The 16,445-nt window shown below is 37.5% G+C and overlaps 1 protein-coding gene and 1 long non-coding RNA gene across 6 annotated transcripts in view; one reads left to right on the top strand and one right to left on the bottom strand.

Moving 5' to 3' along the window:
* LOC143692038 (uncharacterized) overlaps positions 1-4,856 on the top strand; it is a 56,835-nt gene extending 51,979 nt beyond the window's left edge. Inside the window, exon 3 of the long non-coding RNA XR_013179901.1 lies at positions 4,196-4,856. This is a non-coding gene — a long non-coding RNA (uncharacterized LOC143692038). The remainder of the gene's footprint in view (positions 1-4,195) is intronic.
* Positions 1-16,445, bottom strand: part of GLIS3 (GLIS family zinc finger 3) — a 155,800-nt gene that overhangs the window by 25,933 nt on the left and 113,422 nt on the right. For 4 of the 5 annotated variants that reach the window (XM_077171515.1, XM_077171513.1, XM_054652457.2 and 1 more), the window contains one exon: positions 1,252-1,393. In XM_077171515.1, the coding sequence (XP_077027630.1) occupies positions 1,252-1,393 (142 nt within the window). Of the gene's footprint in view, positions 1-1,251; positions 1,394-16,445 lie in introns of those variants that run through there. The other variant, XR_013179898.1, reaches the window with a different exon arrangement.

Below are 16,445 nucleotides of genomic sequence, written 5' to 3'. Positions count from 1 at the left end.
ATCTCTCAGTTTTGCATGTTACACTTGGTAAAACCATAAATAATTAAAAAAAAAATCCCAACATTCCTCACTATCCAACTCCCTCTCAATGCACAATGTAAAATAAACAACTATAACCCATTACATGTTCCCAGAATTTCTCTGGCCAAAATCACATTTTTAAAATCTGAAATTTCCCTTTTCTTTCGCATAGTAAATATCACACTCAGTCTGTACTGAGACTAAGGCATTTAAAAGTTAACAGCATACAAGTAATACCAACTACTTAATAAACTAGAATACAATCAATCACAGCTTTAAGCATCCTAAATTTTGTCATATACACCTACATCATCACTAACTATTGTGTGACTCACAGCAGCCTTGACAAAAGCATGAAATAGAATTGCTAGTTTTACAAACCTCTCAGTAAAATAAAAGCACCTATTGAAGTGGCCACTTCATATAATGTCATTTTCATCACTGCAGATAACATAAATGAAGCCAATTAATTCACTTCCTACATCTGGTTCTCTATTCAACTTAAAAGTTGAAGTAATAAAAGACGTAATGCATTTTGCCTGAAAGTTAAAAACAGAGGCTCTCACAAGCTCTCACAACTACCAAAATATTGCATTAAAAATGTTAACATCCTGCCCATTGCCCTCTTGAGCTTTAAGATTTATTATCACTCATAACTTACTGGTAGTTTCAAATTTTTTTGAAATGTTAACAAAAACATTGTAGGCAGGTATGACAAAGGTATTTTAGCAGGAAAATCTCAGATAATTAACTGAAACGATACAATAGGATCATACATTCATAGTGTAAATGTGTTTATTGTCTATTTACAGTCAATTGTATATTTATACTCATAATGCAGCATTTCAGTTTCTTAATGTAGATCAATTGAAAAATTGATATGTGATCCATAAATAAGGCAGAGGAAAAATATTGTGATTTTAAATTAAATAATGTATTTAAGATGTCTACAAGGAATGGTAGAAGTAAATTGGTTGCATAATCAAATGCCCATAGAACAAAAATATCCATCTATGTTGTATTAGGTCTTTTCATGGGTATAGTATGATTGGTTTTCCTTCCCTCCGAAAAACACAAAAACATGTTCAAAATCTTTTTTTATATTGCTTTTCATATTCTATCCTTCTTCTGAGATAGATATGCATTTCAGAGTACATTCTACTCTACAAAGTGATCCCTAATATTAAGTGAGGAATAATACAGCAGCTTTTTATCTGTATTATTTTATACCTGGGTAAATATCACAAGCAGACCCTGGGGAGTGTCCCATGGTATTATCTACAGCATCCTGTGGTGACAGGACTGGCTGGAGGGGCTGGATTGCAAGACAGTCATTCAGGATGTCCTGGCCAATCTCTGAGCTTGATCGCAACTGAAAAACAAGAGATAAAAAAGGAGAAATTATAACTAAACATGGACAAAAGAAAGGAAATAATCACAAAAATCTTAAGACAGTGAAAAATTAAAATGAAGAAATGTTGAGGTTAGAGAAAGAAATGGACCACAATCAGAAACCTTCCCTTTTAAATCATCATTAATACCATTCTTTCAATCTGGCAGGCACTTTTTGAATCTGAGGAAGAAAACACTTCCAGATGCTTAACAAGACTATACTTAGGACAAGCACTACTTGTACAGGTAGGATCTTGCACAGAAGGACTTCAGTGGTCTTTTGTCACAGACTGCAAAAGAGAGGAGTGGCCTAGATAATGAGTATTGAAGATTTATCAAATGTCTGACATGCTTGTACCAGCAGAGGGGTCCTATAATGGATACAAATATTTTCATGCTGGTTTAATGCCCTGAACTGCCTCACCATAGGACCAGAGGAGCAGAGGTGCTCATAACACTGGAAATGAGTGACTGGGAGCAACCACTTAGGAGAGGTAATATACGGGCAAGTGGAAATAGGACCACTTCAATATAGACTAAAGTTGTCTTGAGACACCATTCTTAAACAGACTAGGACTATATTTGTTTCACATTACTGCAGAACTGAGAGTGCTCTGTCATGGCTGCAGCACCCTAACAAGGCTGTAATGGCAAACTGCACCCTGAGGTTTAGGACAGATTATGGATGCTGCTGCAGGCTGCTGGGACTGATGCCTGTCCTGATCTGCTGCCTTATGTTAATATTATATATAAAAAAAATTGTCTGTTCCTTTAAGTCATTTTGTTTCCATTTAAAAGCCTGGAAAATGAAGGTCTGTGCTTACAAGCATGTTGGCTACTGCAATGGCTGAGATGCCCATAAATATCCTGTCACGTCATCCAGGTTCGTGCAGCATGATGGAAAGAACCCTGACCTAGTGCACTTGGATGTGCTGCACTTTCCCAAGAAGAAAATCTCACAGAGGCCACTGAGGCTTCTCCTCTCTTGTTTGGTGCCATGGGGGCTGAGCAGGTAACAGTTAACTAGAAGACAGCCTAGCACATCTAAACAACTCCTAAGGGGAGGAAGAGGAACCAAAAGACAAATTTCTGCACATATTATACTCAGAAATTAATCACAGAATAGTTTTCATTTGAAGGAACCAAGTCCCAGTGCCCCTGCCACAGGCAGAGGCACCTTCCACTAGATCAGGCTGTTCAGAGCACCATCCAACCTTGCATTGAACACCTCAGGGCCAGGAAATGAAGAAAGAAAAGTAAGAGGAAATGATTCTTAACGCAACTATAAAAAGACCCATTGCCACAAGATGACCCTTGTGCCACAAAATGCTGATAAATACTCAAATTACCAAATATTACCAACAAACACTCAATATACCAAATATTTTGATAATATGCACTACTGTAAAACCATGGCAACTGAGTGAAGAGTTGGTCTTGCACCTCCTAAACACCCAGCCCTGTAGCTGGAGATAGCCTGTGATACCTATGCATACACTCTGCATGCTGGAGATTTCTTCTCTTAAAAACTTAACCAGCCATTATTAAGCCCAGAGGTACACTACCTCTGTGAGGTACATTTGCTCTTCTAGAACTGTAGGAAGGGGGAGAATGGATGGGGAAGAGGGAGAAGTGAAGAAATACCCTGACAAATGATTGTGTTTATTATCCATATTTACAATCCGTTGTAAGCAGAAACATTTCTCCCACTTTGGTACATGCCATTTTCTGCTGTTATCCAGTAATTGTGCTAGGTTTCCTGCTATCACTAGTAACATGGCTTTTTCTCATGAAACTCAATGCTTGTGAAATTAAATGTCAAATATATCCTCATTCAAATCGTTACACTACATTATCAATAAGCCTTATGTGAATTTAAATTTCTATGGAATCTAAAGTGAATATAATATGAAAAATCTGACTTCTATAAAAGAATCAGGATTCTATCATACAGAATACACAATCACAGAAGATGCCTGTGTAAAGTTGTCTGAATTATTTTAGGAAACAGATAAATTTTCTATATCAGATGGCACTCACAGATAAAACAGTGAGAAAAACAAGAAAATGAGAGTTAAGTATTTACACATTAGTTACAAGAATTAAGTAATTATTTTAAAATAAAATATGCAACCACCTATTTTACAGATTTTTCTAATTTGCACTGCTCAGGAATCTTGCATTTGCATATCCTTTGATATTTAGAACAAATCTATCATGACAATCTGTGCTGGCATAAATTTTCTGGCTTTTCAAAACTTATAAAAATGAAGAAAACCTAAGATCATCAACAGAATACCAAAAATAGAGAAAGAAACACTGTGAGACAGCTGTGATCTGATTTCTGAGGATAGTTCCTATTTCATGCATTGGCTACGGTTGCTTAGTATTTTCAATCACAAGCTCTAGAAATACAATCACAAGTCAGAAAAGGGCATAATCCAACACACTATATCAGTCAAATAGTTTTACATATTTCACAGAAAACTTATTAATTTTTTAAACTTAATTAAATTTTGTAACTGAAAGCAATATCTTGCATTGTGACAAATGCAGGGAAATTGGGGCTATGATTCTTCTTTAGTATGTCAAGAAATACAGAACAGACAATGAAAAGACTAATTATCTTAAAACCAAGTAAAAACCACAAACCATTCACTGCAACTGTAAAACTTTTTTTTTTCAGTTGAAAAAGCTATAAAGGAGAAATAATAATTGACCAGCTATAACTGCTGCCATCCATTTCTTGCTCTGTTCTAACAACACTGTATTTCTTTTCCAGCCTGGACTGCAGACTACCATCCAAGTGTATAAAAGGAAGCTGACATTCTCTTTGACTTCTATATGAATTGTACCCCAGCACAGATCTCCCAGCACTGTGACAGAAATACGTCACTTCCCCATGACCATCTTGCTCTTTCATGATCACTCAGCTGAGCACCAGTACAATCATGCTGGGACTGAAAACTTGGCAATCTGTTTTTGAGAACTGTATGGCCATGGAGTTACCTCACTGACTGGTGAAATCAATAACTGACAAGTCTGACATGGTGAGCAGAGCCACCTTCTGTGTGCTGGAATGTAACCTAAATTTATGGCTGATCCAAGTGCAACTTAGCAATCAATTGCTTTACTCACCTAAAACTCCTCTGTATTTGATATTTGGTCCAAATAATAGTTTTTGAATTTAATAGCTCAATTTTATGGTAAGACTTGTGAAGTTTTGTATTTGGGAATACAGAAGCACTTCCATTATCACAATGTGGAAGTTTTTTCTAATATACAAAACAAATAATATTTCAGTCATAGTTTACAACTGTTTTACTTATGTGAAAATCAGCTAATGTTAACTGCCTTTCAGAACAATGGATGGACGTTCCACTCCTGTACATTTTGTATATGAATAAGCAATTACCCAAATTAAATGAACCAAGCACAAATAATTAGAAGGGTGTAAGATTCTCATTCCTCAGTTTTCAATTTCATTACATTTGAGTTCAAAAGCAGAGGCATGCTATTGATTTGATGCATGACTTAATCCCAGAGAAAATGTCTCCTTACAAGAAAAGATAATTTAAAAAATGTTCTCTCACTAATGTGTGTTTCATTTGAGATCTGCATGTTTATTTACCACCTGACTAGTTTCTTCAGCATTGCTCCTGTATAAGAGAAGTCAAACACCATCAAGGAGAACATACGATAGGTGTGTTTATGAATGCACTTCATAAGAAAAGGAGCAGTATAGCTTGAGAAATCCTAAACCACACAAAAAAGTTCAGTAACTTCAAAACCTGCCTGTACATATTCAGATTAATTCGATTTATTCTTCAGTAAAGTCTAGACACTGTCAGTCATTCAAACATGCCAGTTATCTCATCAAATCATAACATTTTAAGTCTTGCTTACATAAACATGTGCTTAATATACATGCATGCTGTGTAAATACTGAGTAAAGTATTTACATATGTAAGTGAGGCATTAGTTATAGTCTATTTATTTTCATGCAGGTTAGATGTGTGTCTGCCATGTCTAAAACTAGCAAAAAAAAAACCCCTAAATACTGGTATGTTTTGTTGACAGGAATTTTTTACACTAACTGTAATCGTTCTATAGATCTGTTTTTGTTTTGTGTATAAAGACAAGGAGGAATTTCTGCTATTCACATAGTCTGTGTATTAAGTTTACTAATGTCAAGTTCAAAGTAGGTAGTTTTTACTCATTTTCATTGTCTGTAACTTAAGCTGTCATTGCGAGAGCAAAGCACAACCTATCTACACAGGGCCACATTGTACTAACTTTTCTGTAGGAGTACCTGTAATTTAATATTTACTTGTACAGTTAGAGTAAAATTATGTCCTGCTGGTATCATGACATTGAGAGTACACAGATGTCACCGCTAGAAAATTTTAAATTTATGAAGCGATGCTGTAAGACAGTATTTACTCATATTCTGGTTTTTCTTGCTGGATACAGATCATCCTTTTACTCACAAAGATCAGCTTCAAGGTGCAGCACTTTCTTGCAAAGTACTAAACCTTTCTGACAACAGACACTGATACAGAATCAATAAAAATTGTCCTAATTCTTGCCTCTGCAGTCTACAGATATCTTGGGGCAATGAAGCAATGCAGACAGAAGGGATTTCTCTGTACCCTTTGTTTTCAGGGAGTCATCTGTGCAAGACTTCTAAAAATAAATGTTCTGCTAATTGTCTACCACAGCTTTCAGATATGCATCTGTGTGTGTGTGTGTGTGTGTGCTACTTTTCCCTGCCTTTAGATCCCATTTCAATTAAACATTTGGCCAGAAAAAACAATAAAAATCAAGCTCAACTAGCCCACCTGCACAGCAGTGACGTTAGGTTCTATGCAAGAAATAGTTACTTTTGCTGCTCTCAAAGTTTTACTATATTGAACATTTGAGTTCAATATAAAAATGGTTTCCATCTTCATGTTCTAGCATAAATCAGGAAAACACATAAAAAATATTTTTCAGTGTCTTGCATTAAAAATCAAAAAGACCTGAAACCTACACAATTAGGTAACCTTGGCAAATTTCAAGTCAAAAAGAAATTCTGATTTTAAAGCAATATTATAAGAGGAAAACACTGTTGCATTAAGATTGATAATATTAAAATGAATTCTGCTTTTATTATGTATAGAAAAGAGAGTTTTCTTTTGGTTAGTATTATTCTAATTTGAGGAATATTTTGCATTAAATCACTACTAAAACAATACAGACTACCAAGAAAACCACTTTAAGGGAAAAATTGCAGCTGGGACAGATCTGAAAGGAAACTTCTAATTAAAAAAAAAACCCTGCAAATCTTACTTTAAAAAAGGGAAGTACAGTTAGAGTGAGTGCAATGGCCTTTTTCTAAAATAAACAAAAAAGCCACAGTCCAGTTGAAAATTGAAAAGCAGTCATACAGATGTTTGAATACATACACACATACACACACACACACACAAATACACACAACAAACACCCACACACAAACACACACATATATTACCTCTCTTCCTATCCCACATCAAGTTGTATCAAATCTGAAATGTTATACAAATTATACCTATGGCCCTTTTTATTTCATCCTCTTTTTCAGGCAGTTCCAAGAAGCTTGTAGCTGATTTTATATGTGAACATCAGTCTAATAGCTGACCAGTTCAATTCAAAAAGCAGGAAAAACCTACTGTTTCGTGCCAGGCTGATTTGGGAATATAGCTATTATACAATATTGCTAAGCATCCATTTTTCCAAGTAAATGCAGTCTGACAAAGAAAACACTTCTACTGCAAAATTATTTGCTTTCTTGTACTAAAAATACATCTGTTTGGTAAATTTTCACTTCATGAGAGGAAAAATGTGTAAAATAAACACATACTTATCCACCAGGTTCTTCATTTAGCACAAACATATTTTTCTCCTTATCACAGATTACCGAAAATTGCCATGGTAATCTGTAGATTGATAATGTCAATGATTGTTTATACAGAAAGATTGTTTATACAAATATACATTTGTAATTTTTTTTCTTTAACTGCAGCATCCTTTACATAACATTGGCCTTCACTTTAAATATTGAATTCTGTATTTATCTCCATTTGAACGTAAATGCATGCATGTACCAGGTCATACATGAAAATACTTCAAAATAATCTCTTGAAGAGAGTCTAGGACTAGAACTGAAAAGCTCTACCACTCTGCTTTCAAGAGGTCAAAATCATTAGCCTTCAGCCATATGACTTCTACTTTTGCAAAGATTCTTCAAGGCATTCCTGTACATTTTCATTGTCTGCGAATTGTCTGTTTAGTGTGCTACATGGCACAATATATACCAGCCAGATGGGAATTTTCTAACATGGATTTGACTATTAGAGAGCAGGCATTCTTTAGTGCAGTGTGCTGGTCACTCAGGGGATTCTTCCTCCAGCTGAGTGTCCTGAGCATCACGTAAACAGAGTGTTTATTGTACACACCAATCACACATTCTTCAGCTATCCCCACTGGCTAGATGTTTATGTATCACTTTATTTTACACAGCTCTACACCTTATCAGAAGTCCTTATAGGTTCTCTGGGACCTTCTTTGGCAGTTTTCAATGTTCCATATCCTTTTTATGTGGCTCGACCCCCTTTTTCATGTAAGTGCAATATCGTTGTTTTGCATAACTTCTGCTTCGTCAGCAGAGCTCAGTGGCATACTGATTGCATTTTGTGTGGCTTCTGTTTGCCTAAATTACATCCTTCATCTATTTCTCCAAGGCTGTGTTGTTCTATTCTCCTTATCAGAGTTAAAATGCTGCTCTGTTCTGCTGTCTTTATCAGGCAAGACAATGATGTGAAGTGCTAGTTAGGCTAGCACTGCTAACTTTCTGAGTTTCTACTGTCTCTGATTTACTGTGGGGCACTTCTGTGTCAGGTTGGGTTTTTTGTTGTTGTTAAAGCCATAATTCAGCCCTCATCAAATGGGCACTGCAAGCGAGGCCAATATATGGCTGCTTCAGGAGCAGTACTGAGGACTCCAGAATCAGCACCTGCCAATGCAGCTGCCCAAATCCAGATCCATCAGTGTGAAATCACAGACATCTCACCCTGGAACAGGAACCCTTGTTGAGGACAGTACTAAAGACTTGAAGGGTATATATGCTGGTATCAGGGTGCTGAACTGCAACCTCCTAGGTACCCTGTGCACAGTTTAAATCTTGCTTGCTCAGACCCTGGTGTTGCTTAAGGAGCATAATGAACAGGACAATGCATTCAAAGCCCAGACTGAAGTTGGATAGGCTAATGAGAATCATAGAATCATTCAGGTTGAAAAATACCAGTATGACCACCAAGTCCAAGTGTAGACCCAGCACTGCCAAGCCCAACCACGGAGTCTCTCTACCAGAAGAAAGATTTCTGCTCTATCAAGACCATGTTCATGCATATACAGTTGCAGGGAAGTGAAGACTATGAAATAGAGAAAAGGATATTGTTTGATATCAAAAATGGACCTGAAGAACATGAAATGCTGTGAGCATGAAATTGTTTATAGAATTTTGAGACAATCTGGGTTGGTTTCCTTTTTTTTCTGTCACGGGTGTTAACGTAATAAGGGTGAGAGCACTTAGTTTTTCTTTCTTATGCAGTTTTCAACATGTCACACTGCCAGAGCTCACAGGAGTATAAGGTCAGGACAGAAACCAAGTGCAGGAAGGAATCAGTATATGGAATAACAAATGTCAACCAATAAGTAAAATGAACCAACAATCTCCTGGTTATAAAACAGCCACAGCTGTCAGAACACCAGGAAAACCACTGGAGGATTTCAACTTTTCCTTCTCCCTGGTGAGCAAAGTTCTAAATGTAGTGCTGGCAAAGCATGTCCCCCACAAAGGGTGTTCCTTGAGAAGTATGCCTTGCACATCCCACCTCAGCACGCTCCGCTGCCGCTACAGGGGTACACAGCTTTCAGAGCCTCTCTTCCTGTGTCTCACTGACCACGCTCAAATGAACTGGTCACTCCTAGTCTCAACAGTTTTCCAGCAAATTCTATGATTAAATTCCTTAAACACTGCTGCCCATTCATAATCCCTTTTTGCAAACATGCCTTTCATGAAAAATTGCTGAACGCCATGGTGTCTGATTTATATTTCATTCTGAAGACAGGAAGTAAAGGGATTGAAGTTAGGGATTAAAACACTTACTCCTTACTGCATTTTCTTCTGCAGAATAGTTTCTTAGTTGCCATGGGCACTGCTCACTGACCCCGTGGCCCTGAATACACTTCTTTTTGCATTGGTGACATCTTTTAAGTGGATGTCATAGAGAACAAATGAGGGAAAATGTCCTTATTTTCAACTGCTCTCAAAGCAAGAAAATAGGTTTGCTTCTCTTTCAACCCATTCTCCCGATTGCAGTTTAAACAGTGAAATCTGAACAAAGAGTCTGAATAAGGTCAAGCAAAAACTGAAAGACGCAGAAGCCACTTATCTCATATGGTAGTATGTTTGCTCCACATGAGGAAGGTGTTCACAAACAGAGCAGGTCTTCCAGATTAATATAGTCACATAATGGAAACTGTTACTGGTAATTAGCTTAGTGCCTGAATGACCTGAAACACCAGTGGTGTAATGCTCTAACCCTCCTTGGCTCCCACATTCCTCATCAATTAAACATTCTGAGTTAGAAAAATATTTAAAAAAAATAATTTCATTCATGTAAGAAACACAATAAGCACCATGTTTCTTGAGTTGCAAAAAAGCTTAGTTCAAATACTGAGAAAGAAAGAAAGAAAAAGTTGGAAAGCTGTCATTAAATTAACAAACAAAATATACTAGCTAAAAAAATCCCCAGACACTGTTTTCTTCTTGTGTAATTCACAAAATCTAAAGACTGGTATAAAATTTTGGTTTTTTCTAGAATCTTTAAGCAAACTGGTAGCTTTGTCCCTTGTGTGGTAAAACCAGTATGTAGTCACAATAAAAACCCTGTTTCTACTGTACTGTAAAAGAATTAAAAAATGAACTATCATGAGGTATGCAGCTCTGTAAGAGGCAAAGAGGTCTGTACTATTTTGAATAACATAATTGCTGACATAACCCATAATAGAAAGCCAGAAAATCTCTCAAAACCTTATAGAAATTCCCATGTTAACCTTTTGAAAACACCTCTATGTCTTAGTTCCAGAGAAATATTGTTCAATAGGAGAAAATCATGTCTTAAAACAATTGGGTTTTCTCCCATTTCTTGTTTTCATTGTAGGGTGGACAGGTTTATATACCATACTATGGGCTGGGCTGAGAAGTGTTTGAGAGCAGCCCTGTGGAAAAGGACATGGTAGTGATGGTTGACAAAAAACTCAACATGAGCTGTCATTGTGTGGTCACAGCCCAGAGAGCCACACGTGTCCTGGGCTGCATCCAGAGCAGTGTGGGCAGCAGGGCCAGGGAGGGGATTCTGCCCCTCTGCCCTGCCCTGCTGAGACCCCACCTGCAGGGCTGCATCAGCTCTGGGCTCCCAGCACTTGGCTGGAGGGAGTCCAAAGGAAGCCACCAATTTCCTCAGAGGTTAGGAACACCTCCCCTACAAAGACAGGCTGAGGAATCTGGGGAGAGGAGAGGAGAGGAGAGGAGAGGAGAGGAGAGGAGAGGAGAGGAGAGGAGAGGAGAGGAGAGGAGAGGAGAGGAGAGGAGAGGAGAGGAGAGGAGAGGAGAGGAGAGGAGAGGAGAGGAGAGGAGAGGAGAGGAGAGGAGAGGAGAGGAGAGGAGAGGAGAGGAGAGGAGAGGAGAGGAGAGGAGAGGAGAGGAGAGGAGAGGAGAGGAGAGGAGATGGCCTACAGGGAAGCTGGAGAGGGACACTCTTTCAGGAACTGTATTGATAGGCAAGGCTGACTGGCTTAAAACTGAAAGAAAGTGTGTTTAAATTAAATGTCAGGGAGGAATTCTTTATTGTGAGGGTAGTAAGACATTGGGATAGGTTGCCCAGAGAAGCTGTAGATGCCCCATCCCTGGAAGAGTTCAAGACCAGGCTGGACAGGGCTTTGAGCAACCTGGTCTAGAGGGAGGTGTCCCTGCCCATGGCAGGGCACTGAAATTAGATCTTCTTTAAGGCCCCTTCCACGCCAAACCATTCTATATTCTATATGCATTATGTGTTACAGGGCTCTAAGAGAGAAAAAGTGAACTTATAGAAAAGGAATATAAAATAACTAGGCTTCAGAAGAATTCAATTATTAAGATCTGCCTCTAAAGGTGAGGATTTTATATTCCCTTTTTGCTAATATGGAGGTTGCACAGTGAGAGAAGAAGAATATCTATAACATCTTTATAAGCAAGGTGTAAAGCCCCCTCAGTTCAGATGGGAACCCTCATCAAGCTCAGCAGAGACCACTTGGAAAGGGAATGCCAGTAATTGCTTTGGCCAGATGATTTAAATCCTTATCCCATTGCTTTGAGTGTGCTTCACACCTAATATGGACTGTCTGCCCTGCTACTGGCCTCTATCACAGTGTGAAGTAGGAGTGGATATGGGTGAGGTGTCATCCTGCCTGCTTCATCTCAGCAGTGCAGTCTATCACCATTTTTCTTATTGTAATCAGGAATAGTACTCTGAAAACTTCCTACCATTGCTAACCCATCAATCTTGGAAGAGCAATAAATGCAACAGGGAAGAAATAATGCATAAATAGCACCAGGTTTAGAGAAATTCTGATTGCCTTCTGTGCTTTATTCCTGCACAGAAAAATAACACCTGAAAAAATTTCCTTCCAGTCAGATATCATGGGAACAAATGATGGTAGCATCCATCTTGATTTGTGATTGGGATAATGCTTTGCTAACTTCTCGAGAGTGTCTCTTCAGACATTATTTTACATTTACTGACCAATGTAGGAAGAAATAAATCAATCTAGAAGCCCTGCACATAGCTCTTATCTTCTTCAGTCTCACCACTCCCTCCATTCCTTAGTGATTTGGTACATGTACCATGTAAACTACAATTTGTAAAAATCTTGATCATGTCTAGATAATTTTCAGAAATATCCTTTGGACCACTTTTCCTGAAGCTATGCCTCTATGATATTTTATTTCTGTCAGAGAGAGTACAAAAATTTTTGTTCCAGAAAAATAAATATAATTCCTGTGTTAGGCTGAAAGTAAGTAGTGACATAGGAGTATCACTGAATATCCACTGAGGTGTTAACCTATCTGTTCAGTTGAATCTTTGTATGGGTTCCTCCAGACCCATTTAAATGATCTAAGATGGTACAGGTTTACAGGACAGACAGCTTTTAGAGACAGTTGTCAGGTAAGCATTCAAAGGGTTCAAAGCTTGTCTAAGTAATATATCTGACCCATAAATAAATTAAATAAAAGCACCAAGACATGATCTGGTCACTTAGAACTGCCAAGAAATCACAAGCTGGTCAGCTGAATAAAGAAATTATTTGGAATAAATCATCCTTCAATTCAAAGTCCAGACTAAGACTTGGCATTGCCTTTAGCTGGTCTTGTTTATGTCAACTGTTCAAATTATCTCTTCCTTTTTTCACAAAGATGGAGCTAACTAGCTGTATCTTTAATTATTTCACTTTCTTTTAATTTCAAAGAAACAATATTTTAAATCTGTCAGTTTCAGGGGTTTTTTTTGGCAGGACAGATAGCCTTAAAGTACTGTTATATATGACAATGGTTATTCACTGGTATAGATAAAATTAAAACTATCCAAAAGCATAGCCACTGCATTGTTCACTTGAGGAGGTCAATGTTACTAAACTGATTTTATCTTTGCCTAACAGCTGCACAAATTCAGAACTTTTTGTCCTCTTAAAATTATCTCTCATCTGTTTGAAAATGCACTTTTTAAAAAGAGAAAACCTTTAAGAAAGGCAATAGATATTCATGACAAGATCTACAAAGCCAGTGGAGAGTCCATTCCATTCCATTCCATTCCATTCCATTCCATTCCATTCCATTCCATTCACAGTGGAAATTGCACTTCAGTATTTGAAAGTGAATTAAATATTTTCTTCAGATTTACAAACACAGATTTCTTCAGCATGACTGATACAGAAGTAGCAAATTACTTTTCCTGGTATACTTGAATGGAAAAGACAATGGTGCCATACTTGTACAAGGCTGAGTGCTATCTTACACAACAAATAGATCTTCATGAAGACCATAACAGTGGTATTGACCTTCTATACAGACTTCAAACCCCTGGGTCTCTCTCACAAAGAAGGCTGAGGGAGCTGGGCCTGTTCACCTTGAGAAGAGATGACTGAGAGAGGATCTCTTCAACACTGTATGTCTCTGAAGGGAGGGTGTCAGAGGCTTTTGTCACCAGTGCCACACAACAGGACAAGAGGCAACAGGCAGAAACTGATGCACAGGAAATTCCACACCAGGAACACCACGAAGAACTTCTTCACTGTGAGTGTGACTGAGCACTGGGACAGATTGCCCAGAGAAGCCAAGGAGTCTCCCTCATTGGGAATATTCAAGAACTGTGCAATGTGCTCTGGGATGACAGAGCAGGGAGGTTGGACCAGATGACCACTGTGGCCCCCTCCAAACTGTGCTTATGTGATCCAGCAGCATGGGATCTGGATTTTGTTAATGATACAATATGGACAAGATAATGAGTAAAATTATTCTAAGGATATGCGTAGAACAGAGCAACATTTTACTCTTATCAAGGACCGAAGAACAGAACAGCACAGCCTTGGAGAAAGAGATTAAGGATGTGACTTCACAAATAGAACCCATGCAAAAGACAAGCAGGATGCCAGCTCAGCTCTGCAAGGCTAACAAAGCTGAAGTTATGAAAAAAATTATATTGCACTTACTGAAAAATGGGGGCTGAGGAACAGCCCAAGAGGACATGAGACATTGAAGACAGACCCCAAGGAAACTATGAGGACTTTTGACAAGAGATGAGACTATGTAAATTAAAGTAAAACATATACATCCAGTATATGTTGACAAGAGATGAGACTATGTAAAATAAAGTAAAACATATACATCCAGTAAGGGGGGAAAGCTAATGCATATGTGATCATTTCTGTAAGATAAACACCCTGTTTACCCGACACGCAGGCATTCAATTGGAGACAGGATCCTCCAGGTGTCCAGCAACTGCCTGCTCCCTAATACTCAAAACTATGTTAGAAAGCTTCTATCCAGCTGCTGTGGTATCACAATGTTCCATAATTTCATTTTCATTATCTTCAATAAAAGTTTTTAGTTTTTACAAACTAAAAGAGCTATGGATTCTTCATTTTCAATACACTACCATCAGTTCACAGATGAAAGACATTTGTGCTTTACTGAAATCAAAAATTGTAGCCACTGAAAATAGGTTTACTTGTCTAGCCAGCTTACAAAAAAATCTTGTAAATTGTTGTCCTTTCAAAGCTGAAATGAGAACAAGATTAAAAAGAGAACACATTTCAAAAGTAATTGTAGTTGAGGGGCATGTTGTACATTAACATTCCTCTCAGCATCACTTTAATCTCTCATTTTGGGAGCTGTCTAGCTTTCATTCAGTGACTTCCTGCCTTAGATGAAATTGCATCTATCTTCCCAATGAAAAGATGAAATCCTGGCAGAGTCAGCAATTTTTCCTTTTAAAACTATGATAGCAAACACTGCTTTTTACCCCACCAAAATATTTTAAAATGACAGACAGAATATTAGGATGCATAGAGATTATACCTAAAATGTTTTACTAAATATTTTCAGCATCTGTTCCCAGATATTTGCATGGTATTTGTGTAGATGTTTGCCCTAATTTTTATGAATGATTTTTTAAAATACACAAAGATGATTAAAGCGGGCATGACTATCTTTACTCTCGCATGGCTCTGCTTTCCTTTGAAGAGTAAATGAAATTTTATTGTATCCAATAAATTACTTTTAATAAATCCATTTGTGCTGGTATCTTCTTGGTATATTGGATTTTATGCCATTACCTGTTCAGATTCCCAATTAAATTTAGTATTTAGTGGATAACTAAGGGTTGGCAAGTGAAGGGGAACAGTGGCTGCATTACAGATTTCCAGAAAAAGAATTTTGCCTTGTATGGTAAGTCATGGACACATACCAACAGAAGTTGCTTAAAATAATTCAGAGGTGGAAATTTACCTCTATCCCATTGCATAATCCCATCTTAGAGAGCCAAGGAAAGAGTCAAATCTTTGAAGAAACATCTACAGAATCCGGGGTGAAGACTCAGTGTAAATATCAGCACAGCACATAAGATCCTACTCTTACAAATATACTTCATCCTGCTATTTAAGTCTAGGCAACATCAAAGATACATTTACAGGTACAGTCTTGGAGAGTCAGCAACTTAAGATGACACAATAATGTCACTTGGTATGCAGAGGGAGGTTAAAGAGAGGATTAAAGCCAGTCAGGCACGATATATTAAAGGAATCCATGACTAACGGGGTGTGACAGCAAAGGGTTTCATTCTTTTCAACAAAAAAGATCCCTAGGGCTTGAAGTATTAGTCCACTGTGCCTTTATCACCATGGAATTTTTATGGTTATTTTTATGGTTGTTTTTGATGAATTCACATTTTCATAACTACCTTTTTGGCATTAAGCCAATTTTCACTTTTAATTAAATCCATAAATAACCTTAATTCTTCATTAAAATTTGTTGTTCTTATTTTTCATAATTATTACTGTCAGGAAATATTTCAAATACCAAAGCATAATGTTAGTTAGTAATTATAACTTTACAAAGGTCCAGTAACTACCTATGTTGTACCTTGCAAACATTATGCCAGTGATTAATAGGAGCCATGATGAAAATGCTCAAAAAGAATTTCCTTAGGTAGCAACTCAGCTCCTTAGAAATGCACTTATACATATAAACAGTTGATGATTCATGGACTTGACAACCACAGGGAATCAGCATTGTGAAATATCTTGGTAGTATTGGAAGTATCTGGAATAATGAAATACAATTTACAGCTTAGTCCCACATGCTGTCCTCAAAATCCATCCTTCCATCTGAGACTGGCCATTATTTTGTAATA

The sequence above is a fragment of the Agelaius phoeniceus genome, chromosome Z (genome assembly GCF_051311805.1).
Source record: "Agelaius phoeniceus isolate bAgePho1 chromosome Z, bAgePho1.hap1, whole genome shotgun sequence".
In the NCBI taxonomy this organism is placed as follows: Eukaryota; Metazoa; Chordata; class Aves; order Passeriformes; family Icteridae; genus Agelaius; species Agelaius phoeniceus.
The sequence above is the reverse complement of the archived record's forward strand: the minus strand, read 5'-3'. Positions and strand labels throughout refer to the sequence as shown.